The 21,652-nt window shown below is 39.0% G+C and overlaps 1 protein-coding gene across 6 annotated transcripts in view; it reads left to right on the top strand.

The window, feature by feature from the left end:
• The first annotated feature begins 9,931 nt into the window (after positions 1-9,931).
• Positions 9,932-21,652, top strand: part of SLC35F5 (solute carrier family 35 member F5) — a 30,450-nt gene continuing 18,729 nt past the window's right edge. The window contains exons 1-9 of one of the 6 annotated variants that reach the window (XM_042877790.1): positions 9,933-9,978; positions 10,775-10,888; positions 12,187-12,257; positions 12,902-12,977; positions 15,913-16,054; positions 17,375-17,518; positions 19,132-19,194; positions 19,915-19,989; positions 20,976-21,057. In XM_042877790.1, the coding sequence (XP_042733724.1) occupies positions 15,920-16,054; positions 17,375-17,518; positions 19,132-19,194; positions 19,915-19,989; positions 20,976-21,057 (499 nt within the window). In that variant the 5' untranslated portion in view covers positions 9,933-9,978; positions 10,775-10,888; positions 12,187-12,257; positions 12,902-12,977; positions 15,913-15,919. Of the gene's footprint in view, positions 9,979-10,769; positions 10,893-12,186; positions 12,258-12,901; positions 12,978-15,912; positions 16,055-17,374; positions 17,519-19,131; positions 19,195-19,914; positions 19,990-20,975; positions 21,058-21,652 lie in introns of all 6 variants that reach the window. The other 5 variants (XM_042877793.1, XM_042877789.1, XM_042877791.1 and 2 more) reach the window with 5 other exon arrangements.

Here is a 21,652-nt window from a genome sequence, read left to right as displayed (position 1 = left end):
GCAGTACATGACTAATTAGCTTCACCTCTATCAGCCTTTCACACGTGCAACATGTATGTTCTTTCCCTTTCTGTTACCCTCTCTTTCTTGTAAGCAAAAGCACACAAACCTTCAGCTAAGAGCTGATCATACGCTTGTCCACAATAGAGATGGCAGAAATAGGATGAATGGGTAAATTAAATTAATATATTCTCAAACTGCAGGACCAATGGCATTAGCTGTTGGCTGGAAACAGTGAGGGATGGGCAGCTAGGGGGTTGACTGTGCAGCTCATCCTATTCACATCCTCCTTTTGAAAATATTTTCATCCTAAAAGGGGCCAGCCTGCTGGGATTCTGGTCTTCAGGTAGAAAAAAAAAAAAAAAAGGGTGTTCGAAAAGTCACCCTTCTCCTTTTCACCTTTCACAGTGCTTTGGTGTTTTAAAGACAGACTGCTGTGTTCAGCAGATCTGGCCCCGTAATATTCTGTACACACACACTATTTTTGGTTGCTATCAATGTATTTTAATGTTTCAGCCCACGTGATATTGTGGGCTCTTCTCTGTCATTTACTAGTTGCTACAGCCTTAGCAATAGGAGATTTGGTGATGCAATCTGATGTCCTGCCAAAGACAAATTTGGTTGCCTATCCAAAGAAGGAGCTATTAGGGCTCACGGTTTCTTTGGGACTTAATGGCTTTAAGTAATGGCCCTTAATGGCTTTAATCAGCCTCACCAGAGGCCTCCACCCACACTCCCTGCCCCTGGGTGCAGGAGCCACATAAAAGCCCTGGGCTGTTAGCTCATAGACCTTAGTTGCATTCAGTTTGTGGTTTGACTATGGCTTCCTGGTTTGTATCTTAAATTTGCTTTGTTCCTACGCATCACTAGATAACCCTGGTGATCATAGGACTGCTTCTGACTCTCGTTGCCATTGCTAGCACTGTTCCTTATCTGCAGGCTGACCTTCTGGTTTGATTTTTGGACCTGCCTCAGGAGGTTGTTTGGTGATGCAAATCCTCTGCTTGAACCTGGTAGCTATCTTTGGGTTTACTCACCTCACTAGATACTGTGGGATATACTCTGGGTAGTGGGTCCCTGCCTTGTGACTTGTTATTGCACTTAGTTCTGTTTCCCTTAGAGAAACTGTCAACCATCTATGCTTCCTTGTTCAAGCATTGGTACTCCTCACTTACATTAAACTATCTTTAAATAAGGATTGCCTCATTCCTTGAGTTACCTCTACTGTAGGGTTAGGTAAGAGTCAGAACCAATGCAAGAAGAAGGGTTAAACTTATTGTCCTTGGGATTGAGATTGGAGGGAACAAAACATCCGTTTTTCTAGCTGCTAGAACACTTCCCTTACAAAGTCTAGCTACCATCTGGCTTCTAAGTGCTGCCATGGCTTCCTGAAGAACACAAGGAGTGGAGATACTCAGAATATTAATGTTTTTATTTTAATATCAAAGCAAATTATGAATAGAACAGCACTTTTTGCTAACAGAAGAATAATTTCACGACAGAAGTTTAAATCAAGCCCACAAACAATCCCCTTAAGGTACTCCATAGGAAACATCCTCCAGCTGGATTTACTTTACTCACTATCAGTAGGAGCATTTCTGTGAGGTTCAGAATACCGCACAGAAAGTGAAAGAAATCTCTCGCTATCAGTTTCTGTTCTTACTGAGGCTGTTTTAAGAATAATACTGTAAAAAGCAGCACTGTTGGGTTTTGTCTTACTAAATTATAGTTGAATTTACATTTGAGAAAACAAGAGATTAGGACTTCTCTCATACCAAGGCGCTAAGTCAGTTGAAGCTTTGCAAGAAAAGGAGTTGGAAGGCTAAACTCTCTGGCTGTGAGCTTGAGTTCTGTTTTATTAGTCTTCAAGTGGCTGTAGACCAAGGCCCCAGTCTAATAAACTAAAGGTGCAAGTTTTCTCTCTAAGTATTATTCCACTTTACCATAGACATGTTTGCTGTATCCTGCAGCAAAATTCAAATAGGTCAAGCTAAATTTTAATTCTAATTCCTGTACGGACCCTTTGTAGTTTCACGCATTGGGTTCTCAGTTATCTTGGTGGATATCTCAGTCAATGCTTTAGAGTGCTCTCATTCTCTCCAGCAGAACCAGAGTAAGCCTCGAAATTTCCTTTATCTGGAACTATCCTGTACAGCAGCCATGATCCACCATAAATCATCATTCAGTGATGGATCAGAGTCTACCTACTATAAACCCAGTTGAATTACAGGTGACCTTTTCCTGGATATCCACAATAAGATAATTACCACTGCAGAGCATACTCCTTGTATTGCTGTTACTGCTTTGAGGCAGTTCACAGTGTAAATAGAGAACGAGAGAATGCAGATGAATACAAATGCATAAGGAATGAGAAAAGTTGAGAAGAAAAGTGATACCATTAGTCAACAAGCAAACACAAGAGCAATCTAACAGCTTGACTTGGAGGGAGGTAATTTTCAGACAACAGCTTCATTCAATTTTATATTAAAAAATGTCTTGTGGCCCCTTTCTCATGATACTGCACAGCTTTGGCAGTATTGTGTACTGAAATTTCATGAGTCTTTCAGCTCGAAGAAGAGCACACCTAGGTAAAAGCATTACAGATCACATGCTGAGCTAAATGGGAAGCTTTTCAGCAGTCTTCTCAATCTAGATCATTTTCATGCAGGTAATGGCCTGCCAATGAGCATGCAGAAAGAGCAATGCTATGAATCCACATAAAGATCAAGGCACAGTGAAGTGCAAGGGGTAAGAAGAAACAAAAGGAAGAAAAAGGTGCCGGGGTGCAGGGATGTTGGAAATGCTGAGGAGAGTGTGATTAAAATAGGATGAGAACCTGATCTTGCCTGGGTCAGCACATTGCCATTCAGACTGGCATAAATTGAATTTAACAGGTGGGTTAATTTCCACTGCATCACACCAAATATCTTTTAAGCCCGGATAAAACCGACAATAAAAGCTAGAGAAACAATCAAGGAAAATCAGTTCAAGATTATCCATTAGATACAATGATGAGATGCAATGTTTATTGCATGTATTTCTTAAAAAGCACTTTGCTTAATAATTTATCCATCACGTTCTGATTATTTTACCGTAAATAAGTTTTAGTAATTAGTGGTGGAAAAATACAGAGAGCTAAAGAAGAAAACCCTATCTACTGTGATATTTGACGTATGTAGACTTCTTCCAGGAAGGACCACAAGCAAAATTATAATGTTACTGGTTGATTTTGGCATAGCTCTAGCAACAGCCATATGGAAGGCATGTAATTTCATGGAGCTGCACATGGCAAAGTCATTGCAATTACCAGGATCTCATTTGACATGGCTGCTCTCCAAGGTTTCTGACTTAAATGAACTATTTTATTTTCAAAATAACAAATGGGGGGGGGGGGGGGGGGGGGGGGGGGGGGGGGGGGAAAGTGCTAAGTGATAAGGATATAAGCAGGCTCCCATTTAATATTATGGTGATGACACCTCTAGTGCCCATTGTATTTGCTAGGAAGAGCAACTAAGAGTACATCAAAAGACAAACCAGAAAATATAAAGGAAGAATTTCACATCACAATGTGGTGACTTAAATAGGAATACTGATATTCGGAACAGAGGCAAAATGTGGAGGAGGAACTGTGAATTCTCATTTAAAGCTTGCATTTTCATTCAAAATTATTCTGTGGTCAATCATAACAAATACAACTTTTCTTTGATGATGTTTGTGAGGAAACTAGCAGTGGGATACTGCAGTATTCCCAGAATAGCAAAATGCCATAAACTTTCTGCCTTTGTATCTTATCCATACTGCACAGATTCCCCACAGTCACACCTTGGAGCAAGGAAGTAGTAAAGCGTAGCTTGGCCCTGATCAGAAAACCGGTATTTTCTCATCTAATATAATTAACTTTCCTTATGTGTTCCAAATATATATATATATGTGTAAATTTTTCTGGAACAAATGTGTATTACTACCTTTTTCATAGTATTTCTAGATGCTATATGCTTAACAGAAGAGAATGTCACAGCTTTGATTATTTACTTGCCTTAGTGGCTGGATGGATGTTAGGCATCTGCTTTTGTGTTCACCTAGTCACAAAGCATTGATGGACGTAAAATTAAAGATAACTTGCAAACAGATGTAAAACACCTTATTTAATTTAGTGGTTTAAAATATATATAAAATATATATAAAATATATATTATTCAAAAGTATCAATTGTGCTAAACCACACCAGTATGTGACTTTGTAATTGTGTGATTTAGCAGTCCACTGCAGGTATCTGTATCCAGTGATGTTTGCAGCAAAGCACTGGAGTAAAACCAAGCCTTAAAAATGTGGCAAATGCAAGAGAAGTGCCAGATCATAGGTACTTAGAACAGAGGAAACAAGCTTCCAAGTGGGCTGGTTCACAAAAGCAGGAGCATGATGATTCATAGGGCATGAAATGGTGCTGTGGATTTTTGACCCAAACCCATGTTGTGCTAAAGCTTTGGAGCTGTTCAAACACTTGAAGCAGAAAACAATTGAATCTGAGAGGTAAATGAGTTAGTTTCTGTACTGAAACATTTGAAAACTTTATCTTGGTTTTGTAGCCAACACTGGACCTCTCATGCTAAATTGCTTTTCATAAAAGGATGCTTTAGAAACATTTGCATTATACCTTTTAAGTATTTTTTCTTATTTTGTGACTTTTGAAAAAAAAAAAAAAAGCTCTTCAGCTGATCCAAACTATTGACCCCTCTGATTGGCTTTTTAGAAGACAACAGAAGTTAAAGACCATTGCATCACAAATACTGATGTAGTGCCATGTTATTTGTTTTGTACTTAGCTGAAGATAAGTAGAGGAGGAACATTTGGAACTGACATAGACAGATGTCCCTCTCTGAATCAAGCAGAATGCTTGTTAAAAATGGCACAGGCTTTCCAATCAGCTGGGAAATATTATAGCATCCACATTTCTAATGGCTGAGCCAAGAGTGAGCACTCCCTGATTTGTTTCAGACAAAAAGAGAAGTAACTAAAAATATCACTCTGTGATGGTTAAATGATGTGGCTGCTTTCTCTCCAGCAGAATAAGGAACGCTCTCTCCAGCAGAGCTGGGAGACTGCAATGAACAGCTCATGCAGTATCTTTCCCAGTTAGCACAACTATCTGGAGCCCAAGTTTGACTATGAACACTTCTAAAGTACTGTGTTCTGTAAAAAAAAATCTAAAAATCTATTTTTGGTGACAACACTGCATGTGTAAAAATTGAAACTACTTCAGATCTCTATTTCTGAGTGCTGACTACCTCTAATTAGGTTTATTCAGTCTGTTTGTAATACATAGGGAAATAAACTCTGAACTCCTTTCTATGGAGTTGATGTTTCTTGCTTGCCCTGCTGAAAGACTGTAGGAAATTCTGCTGGAATGACACTTTAAATTGATCATAAAAAGAATGAGAGAATTTGTAGCCCTACAATGATGTGTCAGCCATTGCCAGGATCGTACGGGTATCTCTGATCATCTCACAGAGATATCTGTGAGAAAGCCCTTGTGTAGTATCATAGATCTATCAAAACCAACAGAAATACTTTATCCAAGCATTTCACTCCTTCTACTGTTTTTGAAAAACTATGTTAGACAAATACTGCAGCAAGGATACCAAGGATTATATAAATTGGCCAAAGTCTTATGGACAAACAGGTAACACAAATTATCATAGAATGGCTTGGGTTGGAAGACCCTTCAGGGATCATTATTTCAACCACCCCGCCACAGGCAGGATTGCCAAGGGCTAGGTGAGGTAGTAGATCAGGTTGCCCAGGGCCATTATGTTACCCCTTATTGCAAGGATGACTACATTAACATACTTAATTGGAACACCACATTCTTTTTCAAACTGGTGTACCAACTTGAAAGCCAACTAACTTAACCTTTAATGACAAAATATTCTGACATCTTTCTATCTGAAGACAAGGCACTGACAAAGCCCCAAATAGTTCCATCAGTGTAATTTCTCATCTGATAAACTTCAGATATAGGAGTCTGCACTGGAAAGACTAGAGGTACTTGTTACGTTACAGGATGTGAAAAATAGAAACATTCCTTCCTGTACTTCCCCACAGAACAATTTCCAGTTTAATACCTTTATGTAGTCTATAGATACGACCTATTTGAGCTGTGTGCCTGCAATGCTAATACTTTATGAATCAATATAGAACGTTTGTTCCTTTGCTTTAAGCCCTTTTTATGAGAGTCCTGATTTATCTTGAGTATCATGCTTGCCCAGCAAGGGATCAGTTAACTATTACCATATTGGGCAATGCTTCAATTCACTTTGAATAGTACCTTATGTTGCAATTAGCCTCAGTGAATCACTGCGATTATTCATACAGGAATGTACAAAAGCACAAATATCAAAATCTGTTCTGTGTTCTCCTGAACATACCGTGAAGTTCTATACTGGCCAAACTGCCTGGCTTGACCTCTAGAAATTAGGTTCTGTGGGAGCATTCAATGCAAGTAAAAATCACATTTGACTCTAAAATAAGGTTCATTTCTCCTTCTGATTGACTCTCCAGGCAGAGCAGGTACCCACACATGTGCTTCTGCTATCTTTGGTGTTCACATAGCTTCCCCCTTGCCAACCTGTTTGAAGGTTATGTGCGAGTCCCCTCCTAAGCAGATTGTTTTCCCCAGTAGCGTGATGAATCTGTGATTCAGAACATTTCTGAAGGCTTTTTTCTTTCTTTCTTTATTTTTTTTTTAAATGCCATTTTAACACATTAATTATGATCACAGTTTATTGACTGAAAAGAGTGATAGCAATTTAGTCATATTTTCAGTTTAGGAACCAATTTTTAAAATGCCCTCCCCACAAAAAAAAAAAAAAATTAAAAAAAAAAAATCCTGTAAGAGTAAAGAGACTCAGATAGGCATCAATTTGGTCAGACGAGTTTTTACCTTGTCTGTAATCTCATTACTAGATAATATCTGCAAGAACTGTTCAGGAAGAAGCAGAAAAGGCTCTGAACTTCATTTAATTTTCTAAAGCTTCTAAAAGTAAGGCTTGATAAGAAGCTACATTGTAAAAATATTTGTGGTTTTTGCTTCTAAGCCATCTGCAATGTAACATTTTTCCTGCAAGTACTGGTAGTATTATTACTAACAAGCATAGGTCTTGCTGAAAACAACAGACTTCTAAGGACTGAAGTTTAAAAGCTTTGGCATATGGGAGAGCAGGTAAAAACAGTAACTATGTAACAGCTCAGCAAGAGCAAAAAATACAATATGTTAGTAAATGTAACAAAACGGATACCAGAATAATCATAACCTTAACTCAAAATATGCCCAGATTTTGATGTTTTAATTTCAGTATCTCAAAAATTGGATCAGAAGTCTGGGAAGGCAGCGAGGATATGGAGTAATAGAGCCATTCCCTTGGCCACCAGTGGATTCATGCAAAGCGTAGGATGTGAGGACATACCGAAGTGGGAAGTATGATAAGACTCATTAAAATACATAAAATGATGGTGCAAAGATGGTGAGTGGAATAACTAGCAGAAGTTATGCAGTATGACAATCAACCAGTTGGCTAACAAAGAAAAGTATTTTATTTTGCACTCAGAAACTACCTAAATAAACCCTTATCAACTAATATTTTGCACAACAACTGGTATAAAGAAGGAATTGGACAAGTTAACAGGTCTGCCAAGAGCTGTCAAACACACTGGCTGAATTACAGATGTCCAGATAAGGATGCTGTAAACCATTTATTAAAACCACAAGGATGTACCACGTACCAACTCCTCTGCAACTGCCTCGCTTCCAAACCCATTTCCCAGCTCCCTGTTACCAGTCACTGTGGAGATGTGACCCTGAGTGGGATGGATTTTTGGTCTCACTCAACAGACCAGAGAAAACTCTGCTGCAATGCATTCTGGTCTTGCAAGCTTAGTCTGCATCCTTTTCATTAGGAAAAAAAGAATGGGTTGAAATTGTATTAAAATGTAAACTGAGAAACTCAGTTTCTACTGCTGGCTTGTTTCTATCTTGTTCACCGAAGATCTGATCCAAATCCTTCTAAAGCATTTCTCTAAAGTAAGCACATGAAATTCCTTTGCAAAGATCTATCACAAAGCTTACAGAAGTATTAAATTTCCTTCTTGAGATCTGATCTACTTCATTCAAACCATCCATTACATTCTCCTAAGCTGAGCACACAAGAGCGGAAACTAAATTCTGATGTTCTTTATAAATGTAATTTATGCATCTGTAAAATAAAATTGAGGATATTTTCTCTCATGAAAATACTACAGCGCTGCTGAGAAGTAAATCTAATTTTGCCTTGAGATTCACGTACTTAGAATTCTCACCATGACAAAAATAAATACACAGTGGATTTGCAATACACTAGAAGAGGTAGTTCTATTGCATGGGATTATGCAAGATAATTCTAAAAAAAGAACAGCCAAAAAAAAAAAAAAAAAAAAAAAAAAAAAGTGGGAGGAGGGGAAATCATTCTTACAGCAGTTGCTTTCAGACAGGACACAAGATCATCATGTGAACTTTTACAATAGGAAGCAAACTTCTTAGTCAAGAGCTAAGAATGCAAGAGTCCTATGATATTTCTAGGTGCTAAAAAATACAGGCTTGTGGATTTCTTACAATATTGACCTGCTTTTCTTCAGATGCCTTAAGAACCACAGCCTAAGTTCCTCCTCATATGCTTTCCACTATCAATGGCTGAGAAGAAAACACATAACATCTGTGCATCTCCATATATTTTGCCAGGTGCAACAGAGCTGAGCTTCATTACACCTTTTCACAGCTTTTCCAACGCTGCATGATCAGGCAGGACAGAAAAAGCTGAAAACGTGCCCTTTCCCTCTCACCTTAGTTGCTGTCTCTCTTCACATGAACACACACAGCTTGATATTAGCAAAGGATTTAACTGTCACTCCATTTTAATTTAAATTATGCATTAAAGATTCAAAACATTTACTCAGTAACTAAGCGCCATTAGCTATAAAAAGGCATTATCTGCAGTCTCTCTGTCCGTGCTGCAGTCACAGCTCTTTGGATCTCTTTGCCACACATTAACTTAGCGACCTTGGGTGAGCCGTGGAAGTTTACTGAGTCCCAGCATAAACACTGGCAGGAAAATGAAATTAGATGCTGTGAGATGCACACACGATTTCATAATTACATATTGCATTGTTTTCAGGTCCTTCAAGTTCTACAGAAAGCACAAGTTCTAGAGGGTTGTTGTTTTACCAGTTTTAATAAACGAATTTTATCCATGATTTCCTTCCAAAGCCGTGAAGTCAACATTCAATATAAAAGCACCTTACTGCATGTTTGGGCTCGAAGGCAGAAGAGTAAGGACAGAAGGACAATGAATCAATACAGTATTATTTATAACATACACTCGGAATGCTTTACAACAACCAGGTAGTCTGAACCAAGAGCTAATTCACCACATTCCCTGGAGCGCTCAGACCACAGGTCTATACAACGTGCCCGTTTCAAGCTCCGAACTACTCCTCCAGCCCCCAGTTCGTGCTGTGACCGTGTTCTGTTCCTCGACTTATTTATTTGACCTCATCTCCCCCCAGCATCTCACTGACGAGTCTGCCGAAACGCTCGATTACGACTGCGTGGAGGAAATCTTGTTCCATCGCGGCTGCTCCCCGCTGCCGTCAGAAGGAACCGCAGTGCCGCCCAGCCCCTCGCTCGCTGCCGGGAAGCGCCGGCCGCGGACTTCCAACGCCGCAGCCGAACGAGACGCTGCTCCGAGCGCTTCCCAACGGCAGGCCGGCAAGCGGAGCGCCGAACGCCTCGATGGGCCCAGGCCCGGCCCCGGGGCGGGGCGGCCGCTCGCTGCCTCGGGGATGGATTCTCGGCCGCCGGTATCGGCACGGCACCATTTTGGGAGGGGAGGAGGAAGGGGCGGGGCGCGGGCGGTGCCGGCGGTGCTGCGGGCCCTGCGCGGCGCTCAGGTACCTCCGCGGGCGGGGGGCAGCCGGCGGCGCGTCCCGGCGGTCGCGCGCGGGGTTGGGGAGGCGGCCGGCGGTCCCGCCACCTGTCAGATCCCACCGGCCGTCGTGGGCGAGAGGCTCCCTGCCCGGCTCCGCGGCGCCGAGGGGGCGAGGCCCGACCCGCCTCGCTCCGCCGCCTGCCCCGAGGGAGGCTTTCCTCTTCCCGTCGCGTGCGGGCGGAGGAGCCGCATGTGTGCGAGCCGTCCGCCCGCCGTCCTTCTGTCCGGTCGTCCTGTCCGGCTCTCGCCCCTGCTCGCTCTACGCGTGGCTGCAGGACAGACCCCGCGCTTCCCCCGCTTCCCCCTTCACGGTCCCCGCGTTGCTCTCAGCCTTCCACTGCGTTCTGAGCGCGTTCAGGGAATTCGCTCGCTTCCCCTTCCTCTGTTCGTACCGCTTTCACTCGGAGATAACTGGGCAGGAAAGGAAGAGCCCGTTCGGACTCGTGTTCGTGAGAGCGGTGGTTTCGCGGTGTGCCCGCAGGGCTCGGCCTTCGGAGGGCCGAGGGGTGACGTGCGGCTCTAAGGCCGCAGTGCTGGCTGCTGTCAGAGGCCCGTGGCTGTTTGTGCTGTGACACACGGCGATATGTTTAGGTCTCGCTTTCGATTAGATGGTGAGGAAGATGTCGCTTGTTCCTAGCGAGCTCCAAGTATGGAATTACAGGTGTCTAACAGACGTCTGTTGCTGTGCACGTGATTACATTGAAAGAGCTTAGGCAGCCTGACGTTAATTTTTTTTCTCTTCTGTTCTTGGAGGAAAGGAAGAACCAGGCAACATCGGTTCTACTTGCCGGCTTTCAGCCTGAAGCTGCCGTGTATGACTGATGTGGCGATAGATGCCCATGCCCAGCAGCACGTAGTCATGCTGGGATGCTGTATGTATGTTTTCCAGTATTGTATGCGAGCAGATTTCTAAAGCATCTCTTTATGTAAACTAAGTTTTAACTCTTTTTGTTGTTGGTAATAGAATTAGAGTGTTATCTCAGCATGTTTTGGGCTTGTGTAACTTTTTACGTAGCTGAGAAAGGTGATCTTTACTTACAGCACACAATATTGGCATGAAAAGGTTTAATCCTTAAGTGAGGTCCTTTGCCTCATTGTATTCTGCAGGAAGCTTGTTCCGAGTGAGGATTACAGGGCTTCAGTGAGCACGGCTGTCAAGCTGCATAAGTTTCAACTCTCCATCTCTTCTAAAGGCTCTGGCTTTTACTATTACCCAGTGGTACTTCTTGAGAGCATAGGTCAAAGCTGTGTTAGACTAACATTGCTGTGATGTACATTTCCAGATTTAGAAGGATGACTTTAACATTTCAGCCAATTTACTTTCAGCTTTTTTTTTCTTCTACTAAGAGGCAATGCATTGTTTCTGTTTATCTTATCTTGAAAGTAATCAAACATGAAATGAGAATCACCTGATGGTGACAGTACATGTTCAAGGAGTGGGGGTTCCCCCAGAACTTGTGGGATTGGAGCAGCCAGTATAACTGGAAAAACTAAAGCTGTTCCTTCTGTGGCTAAACCTTGGTATGTTGTCTCTCGTTATTATATTTACACAAGATTATTTCACACACAAGGAAGAATTTCAAGTTGACTTGCTCTCTTTATAGTGGATGACTGAACTTCTCTTCTGGGTATCATTATTCTTCCAAAATACTTCTTTGGGAGTTTAGTTTTCTTTATAAAACCACCTAGGCCTATAAAAACACCTCCTGTGTTAGAACGACTTTTCAGTTCTTTCAATCATAAGGATCTCTTTCCTAATCATCAGTACAGTAAAAGTGCTTACGTATCTTGTGAAGTTCATGTGGTTTTCTCTTTTAGGACTGAACCTTTGATGCGCGGTGGGCAGCAGAAAAAGTGATGATGTGTCCACTGATATGTGTAGTGCTGTAGAAACAAGTTTGCACATCAAGTATCGCTGTAGTTATACATTTGTGTCCTTTGTAGTCAGTCACTTTGAGCCCATTCAATGCAAGCAGCAAGCTGAGCGCGTACTAGGGGTTATGTAGATATTGTTTTTTAAATCTTTTTTTGGTTCTGAGTACCATAAATTGAAGTGGTGAATGAAGTGATATAGGATACTGTTATTATTTGAAAAGCAAAATGCAACAACATGACAAGAATTGATAAATGTGCTTTTTTTCACATGCTTTTCTTTTTTTTTTTTTTCCAGAAGATCTTCATGCAGCTGGCTGAAAAATGGTTCCACGAGATGGCAATCCCAACTCTAACACTATTAAAATGGTAAATAAAAATTGGAAAGACTTAAAAAAGGTAGCCATAGTAATTGCTGAAAATTATAATGATATTAAGAATGGAATTTAAATGAACATTCCCTTAAATATTTACATTCACCCAGTATATTAAAAGTCATACAACATGGAAAGTGAATTTCCTAATAACGGAAGCAGAAAGCAAACAAAGGCTAAAGTATCTGCTGGATGTAACAGGCTGAAATATTGCATTTACTTATAACTCACCACTTCTGTTTAAACTGTGTGTTTTCTGGTAGCTGAAGTTTATCATAACTCTATGCACTTCATTAATTGAATATTCTGAAAGGAGAAAGCTTTGCTCTTCAGGAGAGGTGTCTGATAGAAGCAGTATTATTGGCTTCCTTCTCATAGGAGCCGCCTGCATTCTGTTAATAAGGAAGGAAGGGACAGTGATCTTTGGAACATACCTTACAGTAAATGATCCTGCTTTCATGCAACTCAGTGTTGACTTACCAGTGTTTTGATTGGACCGAATGTTAAGGTCCTCTGTCTATATGCCACTAACAAATAGGACTTGAGCTGCAGTCGATGCTAGCCAGACTTTTAATTTTAGACAATATTTTGCAAATCTAAGTGTATAATATACAGACAGAGCTTTTTTTTTTCCTCTAGGAGATTATCGTCACTGTGACATGATCTGTCAAATGTGTTAGTGTTTTCTGTTTGTGTTTTACGCTTACTGTGGAAGGTACGTACGAGTAGATCTTCCTATATTCATTTCTATTAGAATTGATTGCTGACACTGTGCAGAAGCCAAACATGGAGAAATGTGTATAACTCTATTCCACTGCAAGTTTGGGAGTACTTGTTCTTTGTCAGTAAGTAGGATAACATGTCTAAAACTTATAATACTGGTTGGCTTTCATTCTGTGTGAATGAAACTATCAACTATCCTCAGCATGTAAGTGATGAAAGGATGGAGTAGTTTTCTGTTTCTGCTGTATCTCGGCACTGTTTTTTGTCACCCTGTAGCCTGACAAGGAATTGGACTTTTCTTATAAGAAAGTCCTTACAAAGTCCTTTGTAACTTTTTAAAGCCCAGCTTCAATTTTGACTGCATGTTATGCAACCATGTGAGTGATCTGTAGGCTATATTTAACAAAACTTAATATAATGGCTTGTGGGTGATTAGTCATAATAAAATGGCAACACAGCTGGTACACCATAGTAGATAGTATCTATTAAACCAATTCCTAAGCACTCAAAAACCCTCACAAGATTCTAAGCACCTTCTTGTTGGACTGCTCAGATTTAAAATAATACCCCTATTTTTTCCTCTTTGAAAAGAAATGTTTCCTCCTTTATTCTGTATTGAATAGAGATTGCAATTCCTTGCTGAGTCTTTCATAACTTTGCTCCTGTCCTACAGACTTTTACTTGCTTTTGTCAAACCCACCATTTTATCAGGAAAGCAGAATAATTACCCAGAACTAATGCCCACACATGGAATGTATCAGTATAGGTCTGGTAGTATAATTGTACTTCAGGAACTCTGCTCGGTAATCTTTTTCTTTGGAAATAAGCTCTTCTGAGAAATGGAGTTAGTAAAAGTGGCAGTGTTTGAATGTGGCAAAGACATGAAACAGAAGTGGGAAATAGGGTTGTGACCCCAAAAGCACTTGCACAAAAGCATTCTAGGGAACCTGCTTTGGCAGGACAGTTAGACTAGATGATCTCCAGAGGCCCCTTCCAACCCCTATGGTTGTGTGATAAGATAAGATGTAAGTGATTAATCTGAAGAAAAAGCTTGTCTGAAAAAGAAAAATTACAAAAAGTCATGCAGCTTCCTCACTGAAGACAGTGGCACTGGCGTGGTCATAAAAAAAAAAAAAAGCATTAATAATGAAAAGACAGTGAATGATTGTTAACTTGTGGAATAATCAAAGTGCAATTTAAACTCCTATAACTGTATTAATAGAGCAGTTCACCTGTCTTTACCATAAGAGTCAGGATTTGCTCCAAAAAAGAGAATCACTCTTTGGCTACTTGATGGCAGTGCATGTTTGAGTTTTTTATGCTGATAAACAGCAAGAAACACTATATATGTTCTGTTGCAAATAAACTCTTAATACATTTTATTAAAATGGCAAATAAATTAATGTTAATCATGGAACTGCCATATGCGTATTTTTTAATGAAAATCAGTATCTCTGCTATGAGAAGACAGAACTATGAGACATCCAACTCTGTCCCATACCTAAACTTGTATTTGAGGCTTTTAAGGACAAAATTTGAGGTTTTCCTAAGTTTAAGTCTTAAAATTGGCACTTGTAAGATAATATGACAAGACTGAATCACTTTCTGATAGCACTACTGAAAATAACAGTGCATGTAGATCTGTTGTGCTCCTGATTAATGCTTGAGTTAAAACACAAGCAGGATGAAAAACAAGGGTTTTTTTGGAAGAATTTCTTGAACTCTTAACACAATGAAAACACTACATTCACATTTAATTTTAATGCAAACTGCTGCAAAGTCAAAACCTCTAAAGTCAGTAGTGCCACTATTTTGGCCAACCCAAGCAATATCAGTTCTGTTTCCTTGTGGTTACTCAGTGCTTTGAATAAAACAGAAGTACTCTGCCTTGTGAAAGAAAAGGAAAGAAGGTTGGTGTGTGCACTGCTGCCGTGCTCATCTCCTGCACATAATTTTACTGCTTTCATTCTAAATAATCATCTTCCAAATGCAAATTTTTGCCGCATACTTCTGCTCTTTCAGTACTCTTTCATTTTCAACAGAAACGGTTGACCTGTAAGCATTTAAACCCAGCTGACAGTTCACCAGAGTTGCTCTAATTGAGAACTGTTGCTACCGTGAACAAATATTTCTAAGGTCTGTGAGATGTGCCTATGAAAAAGATAACGGGCTTTTGTAATTAAAAATCTGAATGTCAAGTTGTAATTTCTGTGCGGCTTTCGTAAGGCACTTTTTTTGCTAGTTGACAAACTTAAACCTAATTTGTAGGTGTAGTTCTGATTTTTCAGTATATAAAGTGTTCTTAGTGGCTATTCCTATAAGTAACACAGCAAAGTCACTGTCAAAATCGTAGCTCTTCGAGCATTTCCTTTTAACAGGCAAAGCTTTCTCTTGCACGCGTGCTTACCTGTTGTTTGAAAGATTTTCACTAGAATGCCTATACCTCATGAATTATCAAATAGACACCTCAAATAGTTTGAGGTGCATAAGTCATCTGTGTTGTTTTTTATTTTTATTTTTTGTCAAACTAATTCCTTGGAGTATCTGAATTTACAGAAATGCAGTTTTACCTTTTGCAGAACTTACAACGTGATTTTGGAATTTGCATGCTGCACGCTTCTCCTGCTTGCTTCAGTGCTAGACCAGTAGATAAATTATTGCAAAGTCTAGATTTACTTTGTAATCATCCCTCACATCTTTCTGAAAGTCTCACACCAGATCTGTCAAAGATAGACCTCTTAATAAACATTTATATATTATATATATACTTATAATAAACATAATAAACATAAACATGTGTCTCCTGGCATAGTGGGTCCATCTCATATTTGAAATGCTTTGGGTTTTGTTTGTTTAATTATTTTTTGTTTATTTTAACTTGCTGTTTGTAATCTCCTGGGTTTTATTCCTTTATTAACACTGAATAGGTTACAAATGGTGTGGGTTTTTATCATGAATCGAATGAGCTCCCAGAGCAGTTCATCTTCTCAGCGTAGAAGAATGGCTCTAGGAATTGTCATTCTTCTCCTTGTTGATGTGATATGGGTTGCCTCTTCAGAACTCACTTCTGTAAGTATTGCTACATGCATCTTAAACGAATCCTATTTAAGAGGAAAAGCTCAGAGGGAGTATAGTCTCTCACACTCAGTAGGTTTGAACCTCTTTATGTTCTTTTCAATAAGGGGAAGACAGTGGCCTTTGGTTACTGAAGTCACCTGTGTATGCTACAAGTTATGAACAAGCTCAACTTGGTGACTATTGGCTTCAGTATAGAAGATGTTAATGACAGTTTTAAAACAAAACAAAGTAAGCTCATGAAAATGTACTATAATCAGGGAATTCACTTTGTTTACTGCCAGTTTGATTAAATAATACCTAAACTTTCTGTGAGTAGTAAATGAATTGTGGCACTGCAGGTTAGGTGGTATGGTAGACTTAGAACATCCACAAGTCTAGGATCAAAGGCCTTGTGTGTTATGGAGTTGCAGCCTGTAATTGTGGAAAAGTTTGTGGTAATCAGCTCTGTCTGTCAGTCCAAAAACTGGCCTGGTATTGACTTAACATTAAGCTTTAGGACCTTAAGCAGAGCTTTAGCAATAGAAATTGAATTTTTAATAAATTCTAAATTAATAAATAATTCAGGTTCCTAAACAGTTGGAATTATGGTTGTTATCAGTTTTGAAAGGAGACATATAAAAGTGTGTGTGCATTAGCATGCTGTTATTAATATGACATTTTTTTCCAGTGACCTGGTAGAAACGCTGCTGATACTGAAATGTTACTGAAAATAATGTTTTCTGGTCTGTGGTCACTGTGTTACTGCTTATAAAATTGGTCTTTTATTTAGGAATATTTGCATATAAGTGTGTTTTTAGTCTTAATTGAGTTCGATAGCAAATCAATACATTGGTTAGTAAGTAAAAAGTAGCTTTCCTTTGGTGGTATAGTACCTTAAAAGATGCTATTTTAGATAGTTTGGGGGACGGTGTCCCCAGAATAGGTGGGACCCCTTTTGATTGTGGTTGCCAGGACTTGGGGCATTGATTTTTGGAAACCAGACTGTCCTGCTTTTGTTATACTGCTGTTGCTTGCAGACTGCTGCTTAATCTGCATCCAGAAATTAATTCAAAACACAGAACTTGATCTGAAGCTCACACTGTTTCTGTAATAGCTTAAGGGATGGCAATTGAGCATTGACAAGTTACAATATGTAATATGTATCTTATACTGAATGAGAAGTTGAAGATAGATTTTTTCAGAAGTATTCATCATTTCGTTCTTTGTTATTTCAACTTCATTTATTTATATATATTTGAATCTGTTCATTTGCTGTCACGAATTCCAACATAACCAGTAATTTTGGATACTGCAATTATTTTCTTTCCACAGTACGTTTTTACAAAGTACAACAAACCTTTTTTCAGTACATTTGCAAAAACATCTATGTTTGTTCTATACCTCTTGGGATTTATTGTTTGGAAACCGTGGAGGCAGCAATGTACTCGTGGTTTTCGTGGAAGGCATGCAGCTTTTGTAAGTATTTTAACTTTATAACTGCTTAGTGTTGTAGAAGTTTGTATAGAATAATCTAAAATAGGCAAACAAAAATTGTATGCTTGCTTAAATAAATGTTTTAAGTCAAGCATTTACAAGTTGAATCGTGGCACAGGCAGAGTAGACGATCATAATAGCCTCAAGAGTAAGAAACTGAAAGTAGAAAAGTATGAAGTATGTGAGGAATCATAAGAAATGCTCTACTGAGCCAGAGCATTGGCCATTTAGCCTTGTAGTTAATCTTAAATGGTTGCAGGGGATGATTCTTTTCAATAAGAGCTGATGAGCCTCACTGCTATGGGCCCTTCTACTTCCCCTACATCTGTAACCAATTGAATTAGTATTCGAACATAAATTTTATTAATGACCCTTTTTACATCTAGCAGAACTGTGAACTGTTTTTTTTTTTTTTGAAGAGATTTTGAGGTTTTTAAAGTTGTATTTAGAGCCATGATTTCTTTTTTTTTCTCCTGATCTTAACCCTGTACTTGGTAACTTTTATGCATGTGAATGGCCTTCTGTTGCTCATCCTAGAACTGGGCACAGTTTGTGCTAGAGTCTAAAATTATTACAGAAACAGAGGCACTTTCTAAGGAAGTGAAAGATGTTGAAGAGTGCTTGTTCTGTGCCAGAGTTTCAGAATGCTGAGCAGCAGGACTCAGGAAGCAGTAAAGCATTTGGCCTGATGCTATTCTTGCACTCAAGTAACAGAAAAGGTGATCCGAGAACATGTAGTTAATAACATCTCTTCATAGAAATGAGCTGTATGAAAAGAACTGATTTCAGTCCTTCTGAATATGTCAGACTTCCCTGATAGTGATAGCTGTACTTGTAGTGGTTAAACAGACTGCTGAGTGCAGTGCTGTGTCAAAGGTAATGATGCAGTCATCTTGTGAACTGATTTTTTTGCAGAGCCTTTTTGTTTTTCAAGCAGTTTAGTTAAATATTCAACAATATAATTACTGCAAGTGCCTTTAAAATACCTTGTGTTTATCAATCTGAACAAAAATGGCAAACTTAGATTGTTATTTCAACCATGATTGTTTAGGTAAAGACACCTTACTGTAAGCCCTTTTCCACATCAAAGACTTCATTTAGCAGATACTATCTATTACCAGAACTGTAGAACAATCAACTGCCAATCAGGGAACAGGGGTAACAGCCTTGTTAGCTTGTGGAAAGGAAGAGGAAAAATAATAGCTGACTCATCCTAATTGAAATCTTGTTAAAACTAAGTCAAGAGTTCCATGCTTTTATGCAAAGGAGTTTTGTCTCAGTAAAAGAAACAAAAAGAATATTGTAATGTATGTGCAATAACTTAGGGGAGTGTCTCACTAACTAAACTTTTTAAGTTTTGGCATTCTAACAGCCTGGTCCTGCTGGGGACCTGGGTATGGCATTCAGTGGGGTCACTCAAGATAAAGGGAATTGCTGAAATAGAGTTATTTTTTGAACTTCTAAGCCTTGTTGATTATTGGAGTGGGGATGCTGGGGAAAGAATTGTAACAGAACTATAGAAAAAAAAACATTAAGAAACTTGATCTCAAAATAGTGTCACCATAAATGGTTATATTTAAGGGTCTTTTAATTAGTTTGCAGATGCTGAGGGTTATTTTGCTGCTTGTACAACAGATAATGCTGTAAACAGTTCTCTGGTAAGTTCCTTAATTTATGAAGGTTGGTGCTTTATATTTTAACATGACACCATTATCCTGACTTCTTGCCTTTAAAATGTGATCTACTTTTATGTAACACTTTTTGGCAAAGGAAAATAGTAACTTAAATATTACCAATAAGTACTGCAAATAGTGTTACTACACTGTATAATCAAAGAATATTAGGCTGTTATAATCACAGAATAAACAAGAGAGTTAGATAAAGTAGACTATGATAACAAAAGAGAATAAATGGAAGGCTTACCCTTATGATGGGCTCACCACAAAACACCAGCAGAGGCAATCTCCAGAAGAGATCCTTCCCTACTGGTAGCAGCTCTTAAATAGGTCCAGAAGGGGTGCAGCCAGGCTCCACCCCTTCCGGCAGCACAGGTGAATTGCCTTCACCTGTGCTCCTCTGGCTGCCTCATGGCTCGCCTCAGGTGATCAATCAGAGGTTCAGGCTGTCACTCAGCAGTTCCCATACACACACGTTATGGGAAATACAGATTGTCAGCTCAATGAAACACATATTTAAATATTTCAGTAGTACTTTATGAAATAAATATTTATATCGCAAAAAGCAAATGTTTAGATATTCAGATCAGTAGCTGTCAAAACAAAATGTTGAGAACGAGTGCTAAAGCCAAACAACTTTCAAGACAAATAAACAGTGTTCAGTTCATTGAGTATCTTGTATGCTGTGTTACTGCATTGCAGTTGGAGACGAATGGACTGCCCTCCTCCTTCCACTGGATGAAGTATTGCAGTGTACTGAATCAAATGCTGTTACTGGTATTCTGCTGATAAGCCAGATGGCATTTTTGTAGTGATTTTCATTGTCCATAAATGACAATTTGTTATGCTTCTGTTGCTCACAGACTGCTGCTTAATCTGCATCCAGAAATTGGAGGCCACATCCAGAAATTAATTCAAAACGCAGAACTTGATCTGAAGCTCACGCTGTTTCTGTAATAGCTTAAGGGATGGCAATTGAGCACTGACAAGTTACAATATGTAATGTGTATCTTATACCAAATGAGAAGTTGAAGAGAGATTTTTCAGATTTCATTTTTTGTTATTTGAACTGAATTTATTCATCTGCATTTAAAAAATAATCTTATTAGTTTGCTCAATGCACTGTGATCATCTGACCCTAGAAGTAGGATTCATTGTAAAACAATTTGGTGTTAAACACTCACAAAAATTCAGGTCCTAAACAAGGAGCCTGATAAAAATGCAGCTACTGGAACATCTTTATTATTTCACTCCTACAGCTTATTAATTTAATTTTAATAAGCTGCTTAACTCTTGTCTTGTTGGAAGTTTGTTGAAACTCCTGCAAAGTATCTTGAATACTGGAGTTCTGTTCCCAAACATGTATTCTGACCTTTAGTTGTAGTTCACCAGTTTCAAATAGATTCATTTTTGTACGGATATGCCATATTTTCTGTTTCTAGTTTTGTGTTTGGACAGAGGCTATAGACCTATGAAACTTCTGTGATTTTTGAGTTGTTTTCTAATTTTAAATCAGTAGGTTTTCATTTTTCAGGGATGACCTTTGTGTTCATGAGGGATATACTCAAAAGCACACAGTTGTCAAATGCCAGTATGTTGAATGTAATGCGTAGGTAATACATGAGCATTCTTGACATTCAATTAAAAATGATTTTCTTAGTATTTGTCAATCTTTTTGTTGTGCTTAGTTTTGAAGAATTTAATTCTGCTTATAATTTAAATATCCTGCTTAATTGTATTTTACTTACACTGCATCTTTTCAGAGCGAACCTTTATATGTTCCTGTAAAGTTCCACGATTTGCCAACTGAAAAGAGTGGCAGTAATAATAATGATACAGAGAAAAGTGAGTAAAGATTTTCTGGAATGCTGAAATGCTAGTTCTTTGATTTATTTTCTTCTTCACTGATATAACTGCTGTCATGTTGCAGGACTTACCTTTTTTTTTTTCCTTTTCTTTTCTCTCTCCCTCTTCCCCTTAAATCTCATGATGCATGAATTGCAGTCTCATATTTACTTTCAGGTAGAGAAAACATAGGCCTATTGTTCAGTTTACCTTTCTTGGTCACTACAGATCCAGCCTATGTTTATCTCAAGGGACCAGCTGGGTTCAGTACTTGTGATTCTTTCCTTCTGGGCTTGTATGACCAGCAGCAGTGAGCCTCTGGAAAAACAAGCTATTGTCCTTTTTAGAGCAGGAGCAAAGCAGTCAAAGTAAGAATTTTACCAGTCTATGTGCATTCTGATTTTATTTGAGCTTTACTATCATGTGATAGTAGCTGAAGCAGGCCTAGCTGTCCCAGATAATTAAAGAAGTATTGGCTGTCAAAAAGTCCAGTTGTCTGATCCTCAGCAAAAGGGTCCCTGGTTATAAAGGGGAAAGTCTCTTTGTTAGTTTCTAAATGACATTTTTAAAATTGCTTTGTTAGGCTCTGCTGTCC

This window comes from Lagopus leucura, unplaced genomic scaffold, assembly GCF_019238085.1.
Source record: "Lagopus leucura isolate 7727_CA_CO unplaced genomic scaffold, USGS_WTPT01 Super-Scaffold_100019, whole genome shotgun sequence".
In the NCBI taxonomy this organism is placed as follows: Eukaryota; Metazoa; Chordata; class Aves; order Galliformes; family Phasianidae; genus Lagopus; species Lagopus leucura.
This window is presented reverse-complemented; position numbering and strand designations above follow the sequence as displayed.